This window comes from Mesoplodon bidens (genome assembly GCF_964165515.1).
Source record: "Mesoplodon bidens genome assembly, chromosome: 11".
Taxonomy (NCBI): Eukaryota; Metazoa; Chordata; class Mammalia; order Artiodactyla; family Ziphiidae; genus Mesoplodon; species Mesoplodon bidens.
The window spans coordinates 78,666,509-78,691,710 of record NC_138167.1 but is presented as its reverse complement, the minus strand read 5'-3'; the positions used below and the strand labels follow the sequence as shown (position 1 = coordinate 78,691,710).

The 25,202-nt window shown below is 40.4% G+C and overlaps 1 protein-coding gene across 3 annotated transcripts in view; it reads left to right on the top strand.

Moving 5' to 3' along the window:
* Positions 1 to 8,077: 8,077 nt before the first annotated feature.
* NR1H4 (nuclear receptor subfamily 1 group H member 4) overlaps positions 8,078 to 25,202 on the top strand; it is a 74,331-nt gene continuing 57,206 nt past the window's right edge. For 2 of the 3 annotated variants that reach the window (XM_081250039.1, XM_081250037.1), the window contains exons 1-2: positions 8,078 to 8,258; positions 24,674 to 24,808. In XM_081250039.1, coding sequence (XP_081106165.1) covers positions 24,730 to 24,808 — 79 coding nt within the window. In that variant the 5' untranslated portion in view covers positions 8,078 to 8,258; positions 24,674 to 24,729. Of the gene's footprint in view, positions 8,259 to 23,826; positions 24,016 to 24,673; positions 24,809 to 25,202 lie in introns of all 3 variants that reach the window. The other variant, XM_081250038.1, reaches the window with a different exon arrangement.

Here is a 25,202-nt window from a genome sequence, read left to right as displayed (position 1 = left end):
GACTATTGAGATTTAATCCGCTGCTCCTGAGGCTGCTGGGAGAAATTTCCCTTTCTCTTCTTTGTTTGCACAGCTCCCAGGGTTCAGTTTTGGATTTGGCCCCGCCTCTGCGTGTAGGTCGCCGGAGGGCGTCTGTTCTTTGCTCAGACAGGAGGGGGTTAAAGGAGCAGCTGATTCGGGGGCTCCGGCTCACTCAGGCCGGGGTGAGGGAGGGGTATGGATGCGGCATGAGCCTGCGGCGGCAGAGGCCGGCCTGACATTGCACCAGACTGAGGGCGCCGTGCATTCTCCCGGGGAAGTTGTCCCTGGATCCCGGGACCCTGGCAGTGGTGGGCTGCACAGGCTTCCAGAAGGGGAGGTGTGGATAGTGACCTGTGCTCGCACACAGGCTTCTTGGTGGTGGCAGCAGCGGCCTTAGCCTCTCATGCCCATCTCTGGGGTCCGCGCTGTTAGCCACGGCTCGTGCCCGTCTCTTGAGCTCCTTTAAGCAGCGCTCTGAATCCCCTCTCCTCGCGCACCAGGAAACAAAGAGGGAAGAAAAAGTCTCTTGCCTCTTCGGCAGCTCCAGACTTTTCCCCGGACTCCCTCCCGGCCAGCTGTGGTGCACTAGCCCCCTTCAAGCTGTGTTCACGCCGCCAACTCCAGTCCTCTCCCTGTGCTCCGACCGATGCCCGAGCCTCAGCTCCCAGCCCCGCCCACCCCGGCGGGTGAGCACACAAGCTTCTCGGCCTGGTGAGTGCCGGTCGGCACCGACCCTCTGTGCGGGAATCTCTCCTTTTTGCCCTCCGCACGCCTGTTGCTGCGCTCTCCTCCGAGGCCCCGAAGCTCCCCCCTCCGCCACCCGCAGTCTCCACCCGCGAAGGGGCTCCTAGTATGTGGAAACCTTTCCTCCTTCATGGCTCCCTCCCGCTGGTGCAGGTCCGTCCCTATTCTTTTGTTTCTGTTTTTTCTTTTTCCTTTGGCCCTACCTAGGTATGTGGGGAGTTTGTTGCCTTTTGGGAGGTCTGAATTCTTCTGCCAGAGTTCAGTAGGTGTTCTGTAGGAGTTGTTCCACATGTAGATGTATTTCTGATGTATCTGTGGGGAGGAAGGTGATCTCTGCGTCATACTCTTCTGCCATCTTCCTCCTCCAAGAATTCCACTTTCTTATCAGGAAGACTTCATGTTGTCTGAATTAATACACTGGACCAACTGTATACTGTGTGGGACTTAGTGGAAAATGAAAATATGGAGACCTTTGTTGAAAAATTAAGAATTTCAAAAGAATGACAGCAGAGTATTAAATCAAACATAGGGTCTTCTAAGTGAGGGACCCTGTGGACTGAACAGGTCACTTGCTCATGAAGCATCCCTGTGAATGGGATGCAGGAAACTACAATGGATCAGCATAGCACAGCTGACCCCCCCATCAGACTCTTGGCACCACAGATGGAAGGAACCTTGACTATCATCTGGTTGAACATCCTCATCTTCCAGGTAGGGAAACTGAGGCTTGGAGAGATTGGGTTGATAAGTTCCAAACACAGCTGGGCAGAGGCAGAGTCAGAGCTATAACCATAGACATAATGTGACTAAAATATATGGAGAAGATAGCTCCAGACTACCTGTCACACCCTGAAATTGATCATATCTCCTATCGTATGACCATGACTTAGGTTATGTGTACCTTTGAGAATTTTATCACATTTCTATCAACATTTTTCTACCGGAGAAAGTAAATGGGATGTGTGCCCTTTCTCTTTGCCCTTGGTTTCCTTCTCCACCTAAGTATGTCCAGAATCCAAGTCCATGGGCACTGATTCAATGATCTTTTGACTGATCCCCTGCCTTTCAAACTTTCTAAACTTTGACCTTACAACCGTGTTATACTGAAATCTAGGTCGCGTCAACACACACATATATAAGCGAACAGCTCCATTAAGCAGTACTTACCTTTCTACTTGCAAAGGAAATATTTGCTATGCTATTTAAAAATACTATTTCATTGAAAACAAACAAATGCTGGTCATGACCCCCTAAATTGATTTTGGGAACCACAGTGGGTTATATCACACAGTTCAAAAACCCTGCTTGAATGTCCATGTTGATTCTCTACTAGGAGGGGTAGGTGAGGACTGGAGGCATCTCTTAAGAAAGCTCTTCTGAAGAAAAGAATCGCCAAGGCCCCCACATGCTGGCAAAGGGGCAAGAAATAGACACATTTGGATCCTACGGGGGGGATATAAATTGCCACCACCTTTCTAAAGGCAGTTTACTATAGCATCTTAGAAACGTGTTCACTCTGACCAAGTAATTCTACCTCTAGAAAACAAGGCCAAGGTCATAATCACCGATATAGCCAAAGATTTAGCTACAAAGGATGACCAATGCAATATCATTTATAATAGAGGGAAATTAGAAACAATTAGAAGGTTCAACAGTAGGGAATTGGTCAAATGAGGGCATATCCCTATGAATTCAATAGTATACCTCCATTAAATTATTTTGTATATGTAATGAAATATTTAGTAATATCAAAATAGTTATGATACATTAAATGAGAAAAGCAGATTCAGAGCCGTATATACCACATGATCCCATTTTCTTATGAAAAGAGAAGACTTGGGTGTATCTATTTTTCCTTAAAAGTCTGGAAGAAAATATATCGCAGCTTTGATAGTGTATTCTATGAATATGTGGGTTGTAGGAATATAGGTGAATTTTATTTTCTTTAAGATTATCTATTTTTTCTACATGACAATAACCACTTGTGTAATTAACAACACAACAACAACAAAGGACTCCTCAAAAAAATAGAGGGGCAGGGAAGATACAGAAAGCAAAGTGCATTTGATCTAGGATGAGTGGAGAAACTCATTTGAATCTTCCTAAGTAAAATATAGTAATGTTTTCTCTTATGGGTTATATATTCCACAAAACAGGTTGTAAGTATTTTCTTTTTAAAAAGTTTGAGCATTAGGACTGGCCATCCAGGTTCAGATGAAGGTTCAGCTGTATTCTTCAACATTTACAGGAGGGTTCTCTCTCCATTGTAGACCCAATGATTTCAATGAGTCACTTAGAAGCTTTTTTTTTTTCTGGGGTGCCATGTGGCATGTGGGATCTTAGTTTCCCAACCAGGGATCAAACCCATTCCCCCTGCAGTGGAAGCACGGAGTCCTAACCACTGGACCACCAGGGAATCCCCCAGTGAGTCACTTAGAGTAGCTGAATACAGAAGTGGGTGGAGTCCCTATAGAGCTTCTAGTTTCTGGAAAATTTCACATCTAATGGGGCCTGCCAGATGCTTCCCTTTGATTTTTGTACCACACATATTCATGTGACATTTAATGTTGATCTTCACAATAACCCTATAAGATAGGCATTCTTTTCTTGTTATTATTAGGGGTGGGGGAGAAAATTAATACCCAGATACTGGCTTGCTCAAGGTCATATGGCAAGACCAGTCAAGGTCATATGGCAGGACCAGTCAGGACTCAAACCCAAGCCCCTGACACTAACACCCATTCTTTCGGCACTGCCCCTCCCTCGTTGTCCTACGTCTTGAAAACGTTTTCTGTTTCTGAAAGCACAGCTTCTTGAAGGTTGTGGTGCCTTACTAGGGAAAAGCGGTTACTCAAAGCTATAGTGTAAGGACCACTGCAGACACACTGATAGATTCAAAGTTGGGGCAGAGATTTATGCTCACAGCCAGGTCTGAGCCAGTAGGAAAAGAGGCCAGCTTGATTATCCAAGCTCTCCCTCCTTTCCTTCCTCGGTGCATTTCAGTGTCCCCCTGTGGTCACCACCCTGTGAAGTTGAGTGCCCTGGCTCTGTTCTCTGTCTCTGGTGATTACTCAGACTTCCTAGGTGGGGTTGCACCCTCACTACACCAATATCCAAAGTTCACCCATTCTACTTCCCTTTCGCTTCAGGATCTTTTACAGTCCCTGATCTGGGGTGAACTCAATCATTAAGGTTGGAGGGAGAAATTTTCAAAAAAAGGAGGAATCCTGGAGAAGATAAGGAAGCCAACATATTAACCAAGAAATAACATCTATGAACGGAGATCATTTTTTTTGGCAGAATGACTTTTCTACTATATACTCAATACCATTCCAGAGTTGGTCACTAACAATATGTTAATGACTTCCTTCATCTTTATTCTATTCAGCAATTAATTAAAATAAGCCAGTATTGAGAAGCATTTCATAGAATAAATATTTTGATCTCACTTTGCCTAGGTTGATAGTGGAACAAAATATAGAAGAAAATATAGCAGCTTTGGAGAAAACAAACTTAAATTTAAAGCCCAGCTTTCTTGCTTTGATGAGTTGTTGAATGTCTGAGTCTTACTTTCCTCATTTGAAAAATGGAGATAGTACTTGGTAGCTCCTAACTTGTAAGGACAACACGTAAGAAGCCCTCATTCCCCCAATGGTGTGCTGAGTCAGCTTGCCCTGGCTCAGAGAGCCAATGGTTAATTTAAATTTTCAGGTTTTTCTGAACTGGTTGTTAAACATAGTCACCATTAAAAGTTAAATTACATAAACTTATAATTAAATACATTTTAAATCAAAGGTAATAAATACTTAAAACTCATCACATTCTAATTATTTTACTATATTTCACAACTGTCTATGCTCTCATAGCTATTCACATCTATTGTATCTGAACAGTGGAAACCCTAAGTAACAGTGCGCCTCTGTACATCTCTTCCCAAGTCTGTTCAGTGACATCACACTAATAGTTTGAAATTGGCCACAATGAGAATATTTACACCATGGATATGAGCAAAATCCACAAGTCAGTACTCCATTTACTGCTTTGGTGATTGTCTAACACAGTGTTTCTCAACCTCAGCACTATCGACATTTGGGGCACAATAATTCCTTGTTCTAGAGGGATGTGCTGTACGTTGTAGGATGTTTAGCAGCATCTCTGGTCTCTACCTACGAGATGCCACTAGCATTCCCTCCAAGTTGTGACAATCACCACTGTCTCCAGATACTGCCAGATATCCCCTGGTGGGCAAGATTGCCCCCTCTTTTCCCCATTGAGAGCCACTGGTCTAAAGGGTTGGCAACCTAAGGCCGGTGCACAAAATTTGGCCTGTGGATGTTTTTGTACAGTCTGTAGGCTAAGAAGAGGTTTTAAATTTTTAAAAGGTTGAAAAATATGACAGAGACCAGATGAGGCCACAAAGCCTATAGTATTTACTTTTGGCCCTTTAGAGAAAAAGTTTGCTGACCTCTGGTCTAAGTTGTGGAGATGTTAATAATACAGATTATTTACATTGTGAAGAGCACACACAAAAAAATGAAGAAATGTTCTTCCAGTATTTGAAAACTGTTATTTAATTCAGCAAAGAAGCTGTTTATGTTTCTGATAAATGAGTGAATTTCCAACCTATGTAGTATTGGAGCTGAAAGAGGGTCCGGTTTAATGAATGCAATTTGTGTAAGACTAAGAGTTTAACAGTACATCGCATGTGTGATTTCAGGAAAATAAGTGTATTGGGAAGGAATTAGTGGAATGGAATGCAATTCCATTTGTCAAATCATGCTTGAACGGTAGCCAAAAATTGGCTACCGATACAAGAGTTCAGCAAAACTCAATGAAAGCATGCTGTGAGAATCAGTTGGCCACCTGGAATTTATAATTCACAAAATTGTATATTTTATTATTATTTGTAAAACGTGTGTTAAACATCTGCTATATCAGAAAATGTTTAAATAAGTGAGTGTATATGTATGTGTGAGTGTGTGTGTGTGTGTGTGTGTGTATCCCCAACTCTGAGAGCTTATTGTTAAACACTTCCCAACACATCACTGCCCCTACCTGTCCTACCCCTATTTCTTCAAGTCTCCTCCATACTCTTAGTTGAGAAACATTGGCCTTCTCTTTGCTTCATGGGATCCTCTAAGCTACCTCCTGCCTCAGAGCCTTTCCTTAGCCTGAAATGCTCCCTTTTCTCCTCCTCAATACCTTTCACTCTAGATCTTTTAGATCTAGTCCAATCATGCAAATATGATTGTGTGAAATGCTCAGAGAAAACAATAGCAGCTAATGCTTATATAGCACTTCTGTGTATCAGATACTCTATATGTACCAGCACTTTGCATATATTCATTCATTTAATCCTTACAGTAACACCACGAAATGGGTAGTATTTATATTACCATTTCACAGATGAGAAAATTGAGAGATGGAAATGTTAAGTAAAAGGTCTAAGGTCACAGAGCTCATAAGTGACAGAGCTGGGATTTGAACCCAGGTGGTAGGCTCCAGAGTCCGTGTCCTCAACCCATACCTTCCACTGCTGATGAAGAGAATGAGATCATAACACAGTCTCTCACCATCCAAGAAGAATTTGTCTGGGAGTCTTGCAGGAGCCTCTCGGGCAGCCCAGAGCTGCAGAGCCCAGTGAATGTCATGGCAAAGACTCTTCAAATGGGCAAGGGAGAGTTTACAAGGGCTGGGCTCCCCCTCTTCCTTGTGAGAAAGGGTGTGGATGGAGTGCTCAGTATAGAGGGAGCCCACGGGGGTAGGGAGTCTGAGCCTGCAGGACCTATACATGCTATTTAATAAGAGAAGTAAAAAACAGCTTTCCTAACAAATTTGACCATAGGCCTTCCACTAACTTTACAATGGGGGACATTGGTGCACACACACACACACCCCAAGTGTGTGCACAGGCTTACTACTTTGGAAAGTTATCATTTTCTCAGCTCACTCATTGATTCAATTAAAAAATAGTTATACAATACTTTGTCCATGAGAAGCACTGTGCTAAGACCAGGGATTGATACAGAGGCAAGTCTGCTACTGTGCTTGTCCTCCAGAAATTTTGTTCTTGTCAAAGAGCTAAGTAGGTAACTATAATGTACAAAGCCAGAGGAATTAAGGGACAATGAGAGAATTATAAATAAAGGATGAGGGGCGTTTGGTGGGCACCATAGGGGCAGATGAGAAACAAGGTTGGCTTCAGGGGAGACTCAGCATTTGAGATGGGTCTGTGTATATGAAAGGAAGGCTATTCAGGTAAAGGGAAGAACATATGCAAAGGCATGGAGGGAGGAGAGCTTGGCATAGGTGGGCAAAAGGTTGGGGTCTCTGAAGAGACAGGATGTGAGAAAATGCTAGATAGATAGACTAGGGCCATCAGGGTGGAGGGGGCTCTATAGATCAGGCCATAGCATTTAGAGTATATTTTTTAGACCATGGGAATCCATTGGAGATTTTTGATTAGGAGACCGTCTACCAAGCTGCTGGGTACCTAGTGTGCAGACAACCAGTATTTGTTCAATTGATAAACAATAGTGCCTAAAATTATTCGGTGCTCGCTGTATGCCAGGCACTTTTCTAAACATGTTATGTATTTTAAACTATGCATGTAATTTTCACCACAGCATGTAAGATAGTTACACTATTCCCATCTTATAGACAAAGAAACCAAGTCTCAGAGAGGCTGAGTGTCTTTCCCAAGGTTTCAACAAATGGGTAGGTATCTGACCAGAGCCCTACGCTTTACACTGCTGTGCAGTTTGGAAAACAGAAAAAGAAAAGGAGAGACAAGTTATGGGGCCAACCAACAGTGTTCTTTAGAATGGAAGCTGCAGTAGGCCCAAATTAGCAGAGGAACACAGTGGGCTGGAAATAAGAGACAGTCCAAAGATAGAATCCACACGAATCTGTTATTACTTGTTATAGAAAGCCCGGGAGAGGGAAGGGTCAAGAAGGCTCAGAGTTGCTAACTTCAGTCCCTGGGAGGTGGTGGAGCTATTAAAAGCAATTGGAGAGAGGGAGGGAAGATGACAATTCAGTTTTAGATGATGTGTGCAGAAATCTGGGTACTCAGGACCCTAAAAAGCAGCCTACGGAGAAGTGTTTTAAAAGGCGAGCTTCAGGGCTCCCCTGCTTTGTCACAGTCCCTACCCAGGGGCTCTGGGAGTTCGTCCTGGGAATCTCGAGGCTGTCCCAAGGTTCCTTTCTATGTTTATATCATTTAGCAGGGGAAGGATTGTTAATGACTAATCTCTGTCCATGAGGAACAGAGCCAAGGCAGAGATGCGGGTGCTGGGTGGGAAGGCCGCCTGTGATCGGCCACAGCTCCTGCTGGAACTCCCTCCTCCTCACCCCACTGTCTCCTGGACTCGCCCCAATGCAAAATCAGATTCTGAGCATTTGTAGCAAAATCACTGGGTTTTGGAGAGGAAGACTGGACTCAGAATCCTCCCAGGGCTTTGACAGTTCATCGCCAACCTAAGACAATCCGAGTGAGTATCTAATTCCTCTGGGAGTGCGGTATCCATCTCAAGGCAGCAGAGGAGAAACTGTCATTGGAAGTTTCTCTTTAGCATCAGGAAGTTTGGTCGATGAATGAATTCTAAGTTGGTAGAGTTTGATGTAAATCCTGATAATTTTTTAAAAGTAAAAGAAACTCAAAAACAAAGAAGCAGATGTTAATGGGTCAAAATTAATTGAAAAATAAGTTGGTTTCCTTATTGAAAAATTACTTAGGAATATCTTTTTAACACTGTGGTTGCCCAGGAGAATCACTGGTGTCCGTAAATTTCGGAAATGTCTCTGTTCTGATTCCATAGGCAATTTCACCTGTATAGCGTGCTGTGATTTATCAAATCCTGATGTGAGTTGAGAAATATTACTAATGGCAGATGACTTCAGATCTAGAGCTAGGATGACATTTAAGCTATGCTTTATTGAAATGAAATTTTTTCCTAGGAGGAGAGTGGGTTTAAAAAGCTTTCTCTTTTGACTTCTACTGTAAATGTTTCTATTGTTTTCCATTTCTTATGTTAGTATCAGATGGAAATATTAAAATAAGATGGAAAATGTTAGGAAGAACTTTATTATTAAAATTGTCCAAGGTCTGAATGTCAGATTCAGATGAGGCATCTCTTTGTCTGCTTACTGCCAAGGAAGTAGACAACTATTAGGGAAGCCTGGGTCATTTCTCTTAACTGAGTTTTATTTAGAAGGGAGGAGCTGGGGAAGGGGATGCAAATGACTCATGCTGGATTTTTTGTCTGAGAAACTCACCTGAGCTTTAAAGAAATCGGATGATGCCACTGATGCTGCCTTAGAACCACTCAGTGGTATCGACAAGAGAGATAGAGAAAGCCAACGCTGGGTTTTTAGCTGTGATTTTATAAAATGATAGACGTCTTGATCTCCCCCACCCTCCAAATGGTGGACCTGTGCCATTTGCACCGTGAACTTATCTGTTTTGCTGAGCATGTTGCAATATGGCTGATGCAACTCCGAGTTAGCTGATAAAGTACTGGCCAGACTCTCTTGTCCTGAGACCCTTCATCAGGATTTGCATCATTGTTTTCCACCACACACCTCTGCCCTCTCCCCCAAGCTGGAGAAGGAAAGTAATGTAATCCCTGTCCTTCCTCTTATTTCCACACCTCCAAAATCTGGCCATATGTTCATGGAATACTCAATAGTTGTGCTTGGAAGGAAAAGAAAAGAACTGTGTATGTGCAAGAGTGTGTACCAACATGTCACAGGCTTTGCCTAAATAGCCTGTTTCCTTCTCACAATAACCCTGAATGGAAGTTCTTATACTCATTTTACAGATGAGGAAACTGAGGCTCAAAGAGAACAAGTAACCTGTCTGCGGTCACACAGTTAGGAAGTAGCAGGACCTGAATATGAGGACAGGTCCTTCTGACTCCAAAGTCTTCTCCTTGCTACCCCAATATTGTTGGAGGCTAGGAGAACTTGAAATCTAGAATGATGGGAGAGCAGGTGAACCAGTCCACAAATGTCTCAGCTTGACAGGGGCAATTTGTTAAGACCCAGCACAATTGTGAAGATTCCCAAAAGCTCTTAGGGTATTGTCTAATAACTATACCGGGAGGAGAGGGAGTGGAGAGTTTTCAGCACTAACCCAAAGGTCAGTCTAGGAAAGCTGATTGGAGACTTCAGTTATCAGCATCTTAAAGACTTGGTGAACCCTCCCTGGTTGTTGTGATCTGCTGCTTGTATTTCCCTTTTGGTGAATTTCCTCTTTATATCCTTTGCCAGTTTCTCCCTTGGATTGTTTATCTTTTCTGCTTTTATTTATAGGACTTATTTATATATTGTTTGTACTAATTTTTGGCTGTTATTTATGTTGTAAACATTTTCTCCCAGTTTGTTTCATATATTTAGTTTTGTTTATGGTGTCTTGATTTCTGTCTTCTTGATTTTAGTGTAGTCAAATTGATTCTTTCCTATTTGTTTCTTGTTTAATGAGTCTTTCTCAGTCTCTAAATTCATAGAGATCATAAAGGTGTTTTCCTATATTTTCTCCCAATAATTTTTTATCATTTTAAAAATCTTTGATCCACTTGAGACTTATTTTTCAAGAATGATACGAGATAGGACCCTTTAATGTTTTTCCCCCAAAGGAATAGTCATTTTTCTTGACATTGTTTCTTGAATAGGCCATCCTTCCTCCACTGATTTGAGCTGAATCCACTCACTGCAGCACAGAGGACAATGTATGGTCGCTCGGAACACAGCATGTTATTTTCCTCCCATAACCATCCCCACTGCATGCCTTTTGCTTAGTCTAATGCCTACTCCTTTGAGATTAAATTCAAGAACCAGCCCTCCACCCTCAGGAAGACTTCCCTTATTCTCCTAGTCACATCCGTGCTTAACACCCACCAGTGATTCCCACTGAGAACACACCAGAACTCCTTGCCATAGTTGACAGGCCCTAGGGAGCCGCTTACTCTCATACCTCATCTCCTACGCTGCCTGTGTGCTCGCTCAGCTGCAGCCTCATTGGGCTTTGGCTGTTCCTTCCATGCCCCAAGTCCAGGCCCTTAGCGCTTGCTGACCACTCTGCCTGGACTTATTTCCCCCTTGTATGGCTCACTCCTCCTTCTCCTCCACATCTCCGGTCAAATGTCCTCTCTTTAGAGAGCTCTTCTAGGATCACCCTCTCTGAAAGAGTGTCCAGCCACATCACTTTATCCCTTATCTCCTTTATTTTCTTAGTAGCACCCCTGGAAGTCATATTACTTGTTTACTTGCAAATTATCCATCTCTCTCATTAGAATGTAATCCCCATGAAGATAGGATTTTTTTTTTCTGTTTCATCCATCCTCTATTTCCAAGACCTAGATCAAAGCCTGATACACAGTGAAGAATTAATGCATGTTCAATGAATGAATGCCCTTGCTCGTGCTCCTGAAGGGACTTGTGCTTACCTCTATCATAGCAATCCCCATACCATTTTTTAAAAACATCTTTACTGGAGTATAATTGCTTTACATTATTGTGTTAGTTTCTGCCAAAATGAATCAGCTGTACGTATACTTATATCCCCATATCCCCTCCCTCTTGCGTCTCCCTCCCACCCTCCCTATCCCACCCTTCTAGGTGGTCAGAAAGCACCGAGTTGATCTCCCTGTGCTATGCGGCTGCTTCCCACTAACTATCTATTTTACATTTGGTAGTGTATATATGTCCATGCCAATCTCTCACTTCCCATACCATTTTAATTGGGTTGCCCTTACCTGACTTTTCTACTAAGCTTCTTGAAGGATCATGATTTTTTTTTTTGCCTTTATCTGTCCAGTACCTGACAGAGTCAATAAATGTATATTGACTGAATAAATAGGTGAGTGAATGAATTTACTTGGCATTGCTATTGGAAATTGACATTGAAATGCCATTTTTTAAAGAGTAAATGTAGTATTTTTTTTTTCCGGTACGCGGGCCTCTCACCGCTGTGGCCTCTCCCGCTGCAGAGCACAGGCCCTGGACGTGCAGGCTCAGCGGCCATGGCTCACGGGCCCAGCTGCTCCGCGGCACGTGGGATCTTCCCGGACCGGGGCACAAACCCGCATCCCCTGCATCGGCAGGCGGACTCAACCACTGCGCCACCAGGGAAGCCCTAAATGTAGTATTTTTAAGCAAGTGCTCTCTTTTTGAGACCCAGTAGGACAAAAGACCACATGCCATACTGTTCATTTTGGGAGATGGTATCAGTTATCTAGTACTATGTAACAAGCCACCCCAAAAGTTAATGGCTTAAAATATAATGATTTATTATTTCTTATAATTCTGTGGGTTGGCTAGGTGGCTCTTTACTGGTTTTTCCTGGGCTCATTCACATAACTGATGCCAAATGGAGGGTCAAGTAGGTCTCACTCTCATGACTGGGGCCTTGATGCTGGCTGTCAGTGGGGCTAATGGGAACGGCCCAGTCTCTTTCTCCTAGAGTACTTCATTCCTGGCTTCTTCCTGGCATGGTGGTCTCAAGACATCATTCCAAGAGGGTGAAAGCAGAAGTCACAAGGTTCTCTTAAGGTTTACCCTCGGAAGTAGAACAATTCTATTGGTCAAAGCAAGTCATCATAACAGCTCGTTCGAGGGTGGGAAAATAGACTTTACTTACTTATGAGAGGGATTGCAAACTCAGCTTTTATTTTGAGATGGCATTGCTGTCACTAAAGCAATTTGCTCAAACACTTTGTGGATTTTTTTATGAGTCCTTCTGGGACTCACTCCATGCCTGGAAACTTACATCCATAATTTTTGTTTGTTTGTTTGAGACAGACTTTCTACTCTGGACATGTTAAACTACTGCGAAATAATGCTGTGAGATAATGCCCCGACATTCTTAGAAGTTCTTTTACCTGGATGAGAGGGTCTCCTAGGTACCTCCTTACTTTTTGTGAGCTCTTAGCAAAGGATCTTACAGCTGCACCCATGATTTGATATTTACCATGGAGTCATTTCTGACTTTGAGACTCTTATGCCAGATGGCGAGACCAAAAATGCAAAACAGTCTTATTTTTTGACCCAGCACATCCTGAACCTTTCATATTTACTCCAAATTCTGCTTTCAAAATGAACAGCTCCTTCCATAATCCATCTCTCTCTTCATTACCTTATCATGAACAGTTAAAAATACCACCTGACACATTCACCATACTACTTGGAAATCCCCTTAATCTCAAACTGAGCCACAGAGTTACCTGGAGTTCAGTCGGAAAGAGGCTCTGCCACTCCTGAAACCAAACCAAACCAGAGAGAAACAAACAAACAAAAACCCACAGGTACATTAGGAAATTTTGTATCTTCCAAGTTACCACATGTTGGACAGTTTTGCCAATTGTTTTGTGACTGCAAAATATGACCCATTCCTTTTCCAGCTTCCTATAGTGATTTCCTCACTGCTCTTCCAATTCTCACTATCACTGTCCTCACTGCCCTTCCAGGCTCTGCCCACCTCCCAATCCCCAAGCCAAAGCCATATGTTTTAGTTTCCTTTTTTTTTTTTAAACAGCATCCCCCTTCTAAGTGCCAATTTCTGTAGCAATTATTTATTTCTTTGTAATAGCTACCACAAAGCTTAGTGACTTAAAAGGGTAATGATTCATTAATTCTCATATTTCTGTGAGTCAGCAGATCAGTTCCTCTGCTGGTTTTGCCTGGGCTCACTCATGGGACTCTTTCTGATGGATGATCAAATGGAACAGAAGGTCCAAGGTGGACTCACTCATGTCTGGAGTCTTGGTGTGGCTGTCAACTGGGACAGTTTGGGTAGCTGACTTCTCTCTCCATTAGGTTTTGTATCTGGGGCATCTAGTTGTATTGATTTTTTCCCCTAAATGTGTTATTTTAATAACTATCTCATGAATGAGTTTGAAGTTTCAAAAAAAAAAAAAATGTTGCCCTGAGACTGTCATTGTAGTGTGACAGTCTCAGGGCAGCATTCCTAGACTGAGAGAACAGAAGCTGCAAGGCCTCTTAAGGCCTAGCTCAGAAATCTCACAACATCACTTCCACCATTCTATTGGTCAAGGAAGTCACCAGACCAGTTCAAGGGCTGGGGAAATAGCCTTCACCTATCGATGGGTAGTGGCAAACTCTCATTGCAAAAGGGCACGTGGAATGGAAGAAGTTGTGGTGGCTGCTTTTGCAAATAACAAATAATTTATGTAAATAATAGTCATAAAATTTCAGAAGATCTAATGAATTATTTGAAAAAAGATGACAGGTCAGTCATGGAGAAAGTATAACTTTTTCCAAATTCTTGACCATTTTGACTACAGCAGATAATGGGGAAAAACTTTCCTGACTATGAAGAGTGAATGTTAAGAAGATAAAAAAACTATTCCTGGTAGTTCTCAAGGAAGAGCAATTAACAAAAGGAGATTTGGGAGGATTATTAAAACTATTTCCTGGGTGGTCAATTCACTTATAAAATGTGCGGGGCTTACTGCTTAAGAGATTTCCAACAAGAATAAATTCAGTTCACTAATTAGGGCTACATTGTGGGGAAGCAGCCTTAGTTGTCAGGTTTTTTGTGTGATTAAAAAAAAAAAGTCCTTCTTCAGCTTTTATGTGCGCTGTCCTTCTACATCTCTATTTACTATTTATCCTATGGCTAAACAAGACTGATTCTAAAAATGGGTATCTAGTAAGGTATATTATTCATTCATTCATTCATTTATGTATTTAGTTATTCATTCATCCATTTATTCATTCAATCAATAAGTATTAACTCTGTATCTAATATGTACTTGGCAGTGGACTAGGAACTGGAGATCCAGAGTGAGCTCTCCTGGAGCTGATGGTCCAATGGGGAGACAGACAGCCAAATCACCAAAAAACAAAGGGAGAGTTACAACCGGACACACACTCAAAGAGGTACCCAGTGCTATGAAAGTCTTGCTGGAGTCTTGACTGCTAGTGCTGGTCAAGAAGGCTGAGAAGCAAGGGGACTTGAGTGAGACAAATGAGTTGCCTAGGGTACAAAATGTAAGGAGCCCTTACTTTCAGGTTCATGGCCCTGGGGGCCTCTACTGCAAGTGCTTCTTTTACATCAAGTTAAAAAATAAAGGTCAGCCACTCTTTGTGCCCCATTGCGTAACCTCCAGAGAACAGAAGTGCAAAAAGCTGTAGAGGTCTGTTGGGTTAAAAGCATTTTTATTGTACATCACCTGAAGGAAGTATACCTTTAAATGGAGACTTCAGAAACAGCAAAAGAAGTTTGAAAAGAAACAAAATAATATAACAGGCAAACGCTGGAGAGTCTTACTTAATTGTGCATGCGATCAGCTAATGTTGAAATGCTTTAGGCAGACGTGACCTTGCAGAAATGCCAATTCACCCTCACTAGGCATTGGTGAGCAGTGAGTGACAGTCTCAGTGGGAGCATTGTGTGAGAAAGCATGAATTTAGAGTCAGCTGGTGGGTTTACATCCCTACTCTGCTTCTTACTAGTGGCGTGACCTTGGAAAAGTTGCTTAATCTCTTTGAGCCTCAGTTTTCTCATTTATAATGTGTGTATATGAATACCTGCTTAGTTTATTATAGATTAAATGAGATAACATAGCATGAAAGCTGCCACATAGTAAGCACTCATAAAATGGTAGATCTTATTTTAATCTATCCACATAGTAAGCACTCATAAAATGGTAGATATTATTTTAATCTATCTCCACAAAAAATGTAAAGTTTACTATGATAGCAGTAAAGGCCATCTAGTTCCTATAGGGTACCACCCTCAGAATAATGCAATCAAAATGACCATATTATTTGGAGGACATCACGTCTGACATGTGGTCACTACTGGCCACACGTTGTCCTTTAAATCTCTCTGCACATCAGAAAGGATCTATTTTCTTAAATCTGTATTTTTGCCCTGTAAAGAATTATTGGGTTGGCCAAAAATTTCATAACATCGTACAGAAAACCCGAATGAACTTTTTGGCCACCCCGATACTTCAGTTTGATTGCTTCTGGGAAGACCAAATCCCTGGAAAGGTAAAACTGTTTTTTCTAGCGCTCCTTTCTCTTTTCCCTTAGGAACATTCTTCCAGCCTTGGGCTGGATCCAGGGCTTCCCCTGGGCATGAAATTATGATGGCTAGAAAAAGTTTACTTTTTTCCTGCCCTATATAAATGGACTACATAGATATCCAACAAAATGTATGCTTTGCCACCAACAACTGGGTTCATCTGAGAAAAATGTCACCAAGAATGGTGACTTTGGGCGTGGAGAGTTCATAGGGTACCAGTGCAAGTAACTGGTTTTTATCTTCATCTTCTGAGAGCTGAGATTCTTCAAAATCAGTCAAGGCTATTTAATTGGAGCAGGGTCTTTCCAAGGTCTCTTGCAAATGGTTTGTGCTAAATCAGAGGAACTCCATACACCATGAACTCCCTGTGACACACAGTATCTAAACAAGTACAAATTGATAACCAGAGAGTAGGAGTCCAAGCTACCAGTCACTCTGTGTCTTATCACATTAAAAACAAACAGTGCTTACCACTTCTGAAATTAATCCTGGGTCTTAAGTTATGGCTTATATTACACCATAGTACAAATAAACAAAAGTAAAATAAACATTTTGTCGCTGCTTCCACCCATACTCAAGGCTTAAACTTCATATCATCAGCCTGCTTTCTCCCCTTCCTCCTCCTCTTTGTACACTGTACTCAGGTCTCTTCCTTTCCATCTCTACAGAAACCACCCTGCTATGTACCTAATCATCTCACTTCCTGAATGAGAATTTCCTGAATCTTCCTCCTCTTTCACTGCTTGCCCTCCTCATCCTGCCTTCTCATAATAGTAATCTTCCTGAACATAGATTTCATTGTGCCACTCAAAATTTCCAACAGCACCTCACTGACCACAGTTTGAGTCCCCAGACATTTTATGGGAAGGAATTACTTCCTCTTCAAAGCCTCAAGAGTGTGTGTGTGTGTGTGTGTGTGTAAGAGTATGGAAGAAACAGAGAATTCCTGTAGGAGTTTGCATATCTTTATAGATGAGGAACATTTTCACATATAGAATTTCATTCAATCTTTTTTATTATGAAATATTTCCAACACGCAAAACTGAGTAATATCATCAGCTTTGTTGTAATTACCCCTAGTTTAAGGATAGCATTACAGATGCTATGGAAATTCCCTGTGTACCCGCCCAGTCATTCTGGACCACTGTTCTGAATGTGGGTTCAACACTTCCATGCATGTCTCTATAGGTTAGACAGGGATCACAAGCTTTTTTAAAATTTTATTTATTTATTTATTTATTTTTGGCTGTGTCGGGATTTAGTTGCTGCATGCGGGATCTAGGTTGAGGCATGCGGGATCTTTCGTTGTGGTGCGTGGGCTTCTCTCTACTTGTGGCGCACAGGTTTTCTTTAGTTGTGGCACACAGGCTCCAGGGTGCATGGGCTCTGTAGCTGTGGTGCGTGGGCTTAGTTGCCCCGTGGCATGTGGGATCTTAGTTCCCTGGCCAGGGACCGAACCCCCGTCCCCTGCATTGGAAGGCGGATTTTTTACCACTGGACCACCAGGGAAGTCCCACAAGCTTTTTCTATAAAGGCCACAGAGTGAACATTTTAGGCTTTGCAGACCACATGGACTGTGTTGCAACTACCTAACTCTGCCACTGTTGAGTGAAAACAGCCATAGACAATATGTAAACAAAAGGGCAAATTTGGTCCTGGGTGGGCTGGATTTGGCCTGTGGATCATAGTTTGCTGACCCTTGCATTAGGGTATCAGTAGTAATATGTAGCATTGTTTTGCATATCTTTAAATTTATATACATTTTATCAAACTGTCTGTATTATTCTGCAACCTAATTCTTTTGCTCAATATGAAGTTTCTCAGTTTATCCATATGAATACTTAGTTCATTCATTTTAAGTGCTGTATAACACTTATGAATATAATATACTTACAGCATAATGCATATATTATTTCTTTATTGTACCCAACCTCTTGTTGATTGACATTTATGATGTTTCCAGCTTTTTACTATTGGAAACAATGCAGTAAAAATTTTGTACATGTCACCCTATATATATGAACATTTATGAAGTGTTACTTTTTAATCTTTACAGCAGTCCTATTATTTAGATTTTTAAACATGCAGCTGAGGCTCAGGGTGCAGTATGGGGGCAGGATGTTAAGTGAATAGTTGCAGGTCATACGTAAAGCTATGAAAGGTCAGCACTTGTTCTCCATTCTAATGTTCCTTTTTTAAAAAAAATTTTATTGAAGTATAGTTGATTTACAATGTTGTGTTCATTTCTTCTGTACAGCAAAGTGACTCAGTTACACACACACACAAACACACACACATATTCTTTTTCATATTCTTTTCCATTATGGTTTGTCACAGGATATTGAATATAGTTCCCTGTGCTGTACAGTAGGACCTTGTTGTTAACCCATTCTATATAAATAGTTTGCCTCTGCTAATCCCAAATTCCCATTCTTTCCCTCTCCTTTCTAATCTTCTCATGCCTCATTGCCTCCCCACCCCGAATTTTTTTGGCCATGCCATGTGACATGTGGGATCTTAGTTCCCCGATCAGGGATTGAACCTGCACCTCCTGCATTGGAAATGCGGAGTCTTAACCACTGGACCACCAGGGAAGTCCCATGCTTCATCCCCCTTGACATCTGTACTAGATCACAGCTATTATTTCTGCATATGCATAACACTGCTAGCTGCGATGGGGGGATACAAAAGTAATGTAAGCTATGATTCCTGCCTTCTAGGAATTTACAATATAGTGGAGAAGACAACAGATGAAGTTAAATCATTAATGACCACATGAGGAGGGGGAAGATAAATGACAGGGGATGCATCCATGGAGAAGTTGGGAAATAAATGGAAAAAAATCTACAAAATTGAGTTATAAAAATATATTTGAATAAATGGAGACATACCTTGCCCCTGAAAGGCAAAACTGAATGTTATAAAGATATAAATCTTCCTACCTAAATATATAGGGGTTTGGTACCATATCAAACTCCCAAAGAAACCTTTTTTTTTTTAAATGTGATACAAGATGTGATAGTTTATCACAGAGAATGAGAAGGTGAGAATACCTTAGAAAATGTTGAAAAAGAATGAACAATAACAGGAAAACATGATGTTGAAACAGATGTAACTGTATGATCAATGGAAAACTAAATTCAGTCTCAATAAAAGAAAAATTATAAATCAATGGGAAAGGGGGAAAGTATTCAACAAGCAATTCTGACAAAATTCACCCTGTACTAAAAACTAAAAATAAAAAACAATAAAAGTAAGCTTTAAAAAAATCTAATATATTTAACTATATACAATGCAAATCTTTTCAAGTAAAGATAATTAAAAGACAAATGAAAATGTTTGTAGTAAATATACCAGAATGCTAATACATTCAATATACAAAGAACTCCTCTAAGTCAATTAAAAAAAAAGAACAGTTCCATAGAAAAATGGCAAAGGACATAAAAAATGGAAAGAAATTATCACATATAGACAATATAAAAATTTTTTTTCAATTTCACTCATATTCAAGGAAATGCAATTTAATACAGTGAGATAGGATTTGTCACTGGCAAATTAGAAAAGATTTTTGAAAGTGGGAGTAGGTAACGCCAATGAAGTTGTGGTGAGACAGGCACTCTTATCCACTGCTGGTGGGAGTGTAAATTGGAACAAAATTACAGAATGCCATCTGGCATTTTGTAAATGTTTTTCTGTATTGTCTGAATTTTCTGCAATGACCCTTTTATTTTAAAAATACTTTCATTTGGAAAATAAATTTTAACAAATTTTCAGGAAAACAGTGCATGAAGTTAGAGAAGGTATTTTTCTTTATCTGCTCTGATTCCAAACTTAATACTTTGTGTGTTAACACATACATGAATTCACCTGAATAGAAATGATGGCTTCCTGCTAGCTAGGCTTTTATTACTAACTCCAGAGAATTTTTAGGCTCTCTGTCTGCAGTTGCTCAAAGTTCATTATTTAGTCAGAACCTTTACCTGTATTTCTAAGAAGGTGTTCTTCACCTAGTGCGTGTGCTCTGCCAGTGCTGGCTAGGGCTGTTGCCCAACAATCCTGTCTTCTGTCTGCACGCTCTTTCCTCCATACCAAACTGCTTTCTTCACTTGTGCTGTGGCGTGGGACAGAGTGAACCACCCTATATGTAGAGAAAGTCTAATAAGCATTAATAATAATAGCTAATAATAAACTTAATCCAGAAAAATTTTTATCTAAACACTTAAAATCTTAAAGTCATTAGAAATTTTTAAAATCCAAATTTATATACAAAATTTAGTCATAGAAAAGTATGATAGAATGATCAATAATAGACATTCAACCATTAAAATGTGCTACATTAGGGTAAAATTCTGCAGTGAAGTGGAATGAAATGGGAACTCAAAAAAGGGCAGGAATGGTTAAAAATTTTTCCAAATTTTAAAGGACATTTTCTTGTATTTCTTAGAAGGATGAAAAAGGATATTAAGTTGCTGTGGTATTTAGATTTAATTGAATAGATCTGAGTAATGTAATGACATGTAAAAATGCCAATTTTTGCAATATGTCAGAAATTACATTTTTTGCAACTATTTTATTTTTCAGTGAAATACTTTTAGATGTCAACCCAAAAATGTGTTGAGGGAGCATAGTGTTTTTTAAAACTTTGTTTAGAGGGGAAACGAAAAAATTCAAAGGCCACTAGAGTAGAGAATACCCATTGCTTATTCTGAACCTATAAAATGACTCCTTATATGAAAGGGAGGATTCAAAGGGGAAAAAAAGACTCCAGAGCTAAGATCTTCCTTAGAACTTGCAGGGAGTTATTCTCCTATTGCATTTCTTCCCCTAAACAGAGGGTGAAGAGTATTAGAGAAAGGACACAGAAGTAACCCTCATGAAAGAAATAACATAAGTGGAAACACTTGCCAAATGCTTGGGACATAGTAGGTGCTCATTTAAATCACTTAAGGCAATTAAGGCTAAAGCTGCCAAACCCAGGAAGGAGCTGTTAAGAGGTAAAGAAGACCCTACTATCATGGGATGTATATAATTAAGTTGATTTATATCTCCAAGGTACTCATTACAGTTATTCATAGTTTACCTATGATGTTACTTTGTTTTGTTTTGTTTTTGAATTTCTTCTGTTATTTGTTTAAGGCAGGAATTAAACTTTTTCTGCAAAGGCTAGATGGTATATCTTGGCTTTGTGGGTCATACAGTGTGTGTTGCAACTACTCAACTCTGCCACTGAGAAAGAAGCCATAGATAGTCCAGAAAGAAATGGCTGTGGCTGTGGGCCAATAAAACTTTATTTATAAACAAATGTGAATTTCATGTAATTTTCACATGTCATGAAATATTTTTCTTCTGATTTTTTCCGAACTATTTGAAAATGTAAAACCATTCTTAGCTCACAGGCTTTACAAAACCAGGTGGCAGGCCAGCTTTGGCCTGCAGGCAATAGTGTGCCAGACTCCAGTTTAAGGTATGGGGCCCTTTATGCTAAGAGAGGGCATAGTATCAGAAGGATACACAAGAAACCAGCTATGGCGGTTGGTAAGGGAAATGCATGACAGAGCTAAAAGGAAGACTTATTTTTCAGTGTACTGTTTGAATTGCTTACCATGTGCTTGTGTTACCATTTCAAAAATGAAAGAGTTTCCTTTTTATTAAACCCCTTCAGCAATCATAAACCAACAGACCTGATTTGAACAGACTCGGTCAAATGTCTGAATTCTGGAGGGCTTTTTGTTATTGGCTAATCAGGGACACCCACATAGGGGATCTCCAGCCAGGGGTAATAACCCAAATGATGCAGAATTAGGAGAATTGGACTTTCATTCAGGCGAGAAACTGGTACATTTTGTCCCTTTTGCCAATAGGAGAATGAAATCCTAGTCTTGTGCCATTTCTCCAGGAAGAGCATGCCGAGTGTCAGAGAGTTTGGCAGAACTAAGCAGTAGAAACAATACAGATCATTTGATTGAGCCAACATTTCTTAGGGGCCTATTGTGTGCCAGTTACTTGAATTAAAGATGCCAAGTTTATATGAATATATAGAGGAAAATATAAGAATCCAGAATGAAAATGAGCATACATGGAAAATATTAGAGAGTTGTAATGTGCTGTGGAAGTGTGGGGGAGCTTGGTGACCAGGATGGAAAGTTAAAAAAGACAAATGTGAGAAAAAGCACAGAGGGAAACCCGAAGTAAGAGTCACAGAGCTGAAATCTCCTATTGTTTTTTAAAGACCAGAGCAAATATGTCTTAAATGACAGAGGGTAACTTTGGATTGAATATTAGGAAAAATTCCTGACTTTGCTCATTTGTGGATTCCTGGAAATTATTATTATGGGAAACTGTTGAATTTTCTACTCTAAAGATAAGGGTAACTATTTAAAACAATAATTGCCTAAGTTTGGGGGAGCTTTTCAACCTACTTATTATATGATATGCAGACACATATACACAATTGTTATACATAATTCATATATATATTAAAATATACACATTGAATAGATACCTATACAATTCATATGCACATTGTGAAAGTTGAATTTCCCTAGTTCTCAGCTAGCTTATAAGTATGAATGAGGTCCCATCAATAGTGACAACTGAACTTTTACTGGCTTGTTCCTCAGGACCTCCAGTTCCCTATCAGAGGCTTCCTCCCCCTGCAGGTATTTCAGGAATGCCCTGGGGTCTCTTTATGTTTTTTCATAATCAAGTCTACTCTGGCCACTTCTTCCACTACTTTTTGTGTCCATGGGGGAGAGCAGTGCCCAACCAGTGGTCACGGTTCCTCTGCTGGGCACATCTCCACAGGTTATGGTGATACCTGGAGTGGTACTGCTGTTTCACAATTGCCCCAGAAAGGCCTGGAGTCCTCTTGGAGTCAAAGCTCCACTGTGATACATGGCAGAGTTGTTTGAGGGTGAGGGTGGAGTTGAAATGAGCTCTCTCCCACTTGTTGCATTCTTTTGGGAGATCTATCTTACACTTCAGTACTTCCAGACTCATATTTATTTATAGCCCTTTCCCTCCTCACCTCAGGGTGGCAAGAAGGCCTCTTGAATCTTGTTTGGGTCGGTCAAACACTGTGCCACATTGAGAATTACACATTCCTCTAAGGACTGAGGCTTTACTTCGAGGTGAAGATCATGGTTCCTGGTTCCTTCTGACTTTAGGATGGGTTTTCTCCTAAAAAGCCCCTTGGCTTACTGGACAGTAGACTTTGGTAGGGCCAGGCCATTGGTTCCCAGATGGACCCAGATATGTTTGCATTCCCACAGTGGACACAGCTTGTATCGTTTCACAGGAGCTGCTCTCTCTGTCATTTCTTCAACTTCTCTGGTGTATTCTAGATGTGACCTAGTATTGCCTACCTTTAAAAATTGCCCTCAAAACCACATTTTCCTCCAGCTACTTCTCTACCTCAACTCCTTTTCACACCCAGCCTCTCCCCATCAGAGCATCCTCATCTTTGCCTTCATCAACAGCTTTTAAGTTAATACGTAATCATCTATGTATTCCTGTGATTGTTTTTTAATGTCTTTATTCCTCATTAAGCTTGATGTCATAGATTTTGGATGATTTTCTTTCCTTTAACCATTTTATTTCCAAAGATCCAACACAGAGGTTAGTTCAGAGTAAGTCCTCAATAAATATTTGTTGAAAACATGAATAAATGAATGAACGCAGCAAATGTAGTCTGGTGTATTACCTTACCATCAGCCAGATGTCTGCTTGAGCTGTCACTTCTGCTTGAGCTGGAACATTTTGCTGAGTGAGGGAGAAAGAAATAGAGACATGAATAGTAGGGAAGTTCTAATGAAATAAATATTTGTCCAAAAAAAACCCTGTATTCTTTTTCTGAGTAGCAAGTATAAGTAGGCATTTGTAAACGAAATGATTTCTTGGTGGAGATAGGATGAAAGGTTTAAAAAATCATCCTCAGAAAACAGCCTTGGAAAAAGGTTCTGATAGCATACATTTTCATTATTCAACTTTTCTCATTACTTTTTCAGGGAGGTAGGAGACATTGGAAGGAAGGAAGAAAGGAAGGAAGGAAGGAGGGAGGGAAGGAAGGAAAGAAGGAAGGAAGGAAGGAAAGAAGAAAACAAGACCTAGAGATATAGCTAGAAGTGAACACTGCATCTCTTGGATTTTTGGATGCATTCTGGACATCTCCTCAGGATGAAACTTCAGACATTTTGGTGAGATTTACCACATTTTTTTTTACCATAATTTCTTTTACCCTAGTTAAATATATGACCAAGGTAGACCATGAGAGTGAAAATGCAAACCCCTGAAATTTTCTCTAAAAGGCGAAATTAAAGATGATCTTGGGTGAACACTTTTTGAATTTTTTATCTGCTAATATGATGCCTGCTCGACTTAAGAAAGAAGGAAGGAAGGAAGTTGTCTTGAACCACTGTTGTGTCTTTGCAAAGACCTGTTCAACTTTAGAATAAAATTTAAGATAAGAAATCATCAACTCATCCCATTTTAATCAAGGCTTTTATATCTGTTTCTGTTTTTTCTACATGTAAAAGAATTAAAGACATAACTAAAATATCATCATATCTTGCCCAAATCTCCCAAGTGCTGAAACAAATGAAAACATATGGTGTTTTCCCAGATAAATTAGAGAGTATCTATTCTGAAAGCATATATCTTAGATATTTGTAAGTCCAAATGAGGTTTAAAAATGGTAAATGTTGAGGAAAGATATGTACAGAAAAGCTATGATAAAATGTCTACAAAGGGAGCCATATGTGCTTTTTAAAATTAGCTTGCTCTCTCTCTCTCCCTCTCTTTCATAATCACCTCCCTACCCTCCCCAAACACTCTATGTATTTATTTACCTTTCAGGGGATTTTTTTGAAGACCACCATAACGAAGATACATTCTCAAACAGAAAAGTTTGGATGGGATCAAAAATGAATCTCATTGAACACTCCCACTTACCTGCCACAGATGAATTTTCTCTTTCTGACAATTTATTTGGTAAGTTGTCAAGTTCATTTGAATATTAGCAAAAACAAACTGCAGTTTGGACATACATAAGAAAAAAAAAAACCTGACTAAGTCCAACAGAGAGTCCAGAAAATTTTTTTGTTCCTTCTAAGTACTCAATAGATGTTAACTACTATGCAGGGTTAGAGGTAAATCGGACCTTGGATTCATTGAACCTAATGGTTTTCTTTTTTATAGATGAGGACTGCAAGACTCAGGGAGCTTTGTGACTTGTCCAAGGCCATGAGGCTAGATAATTAACAGAGCTGGGAGTAGAAATGCATTCCTGTTCTAGGGCTAATTCTCATATTATTATAGCCTGTACTAAATTATGAAATCAAGATTCTTATGGTTTAATATTATACCTATTAAAGTCTGAGCTTAC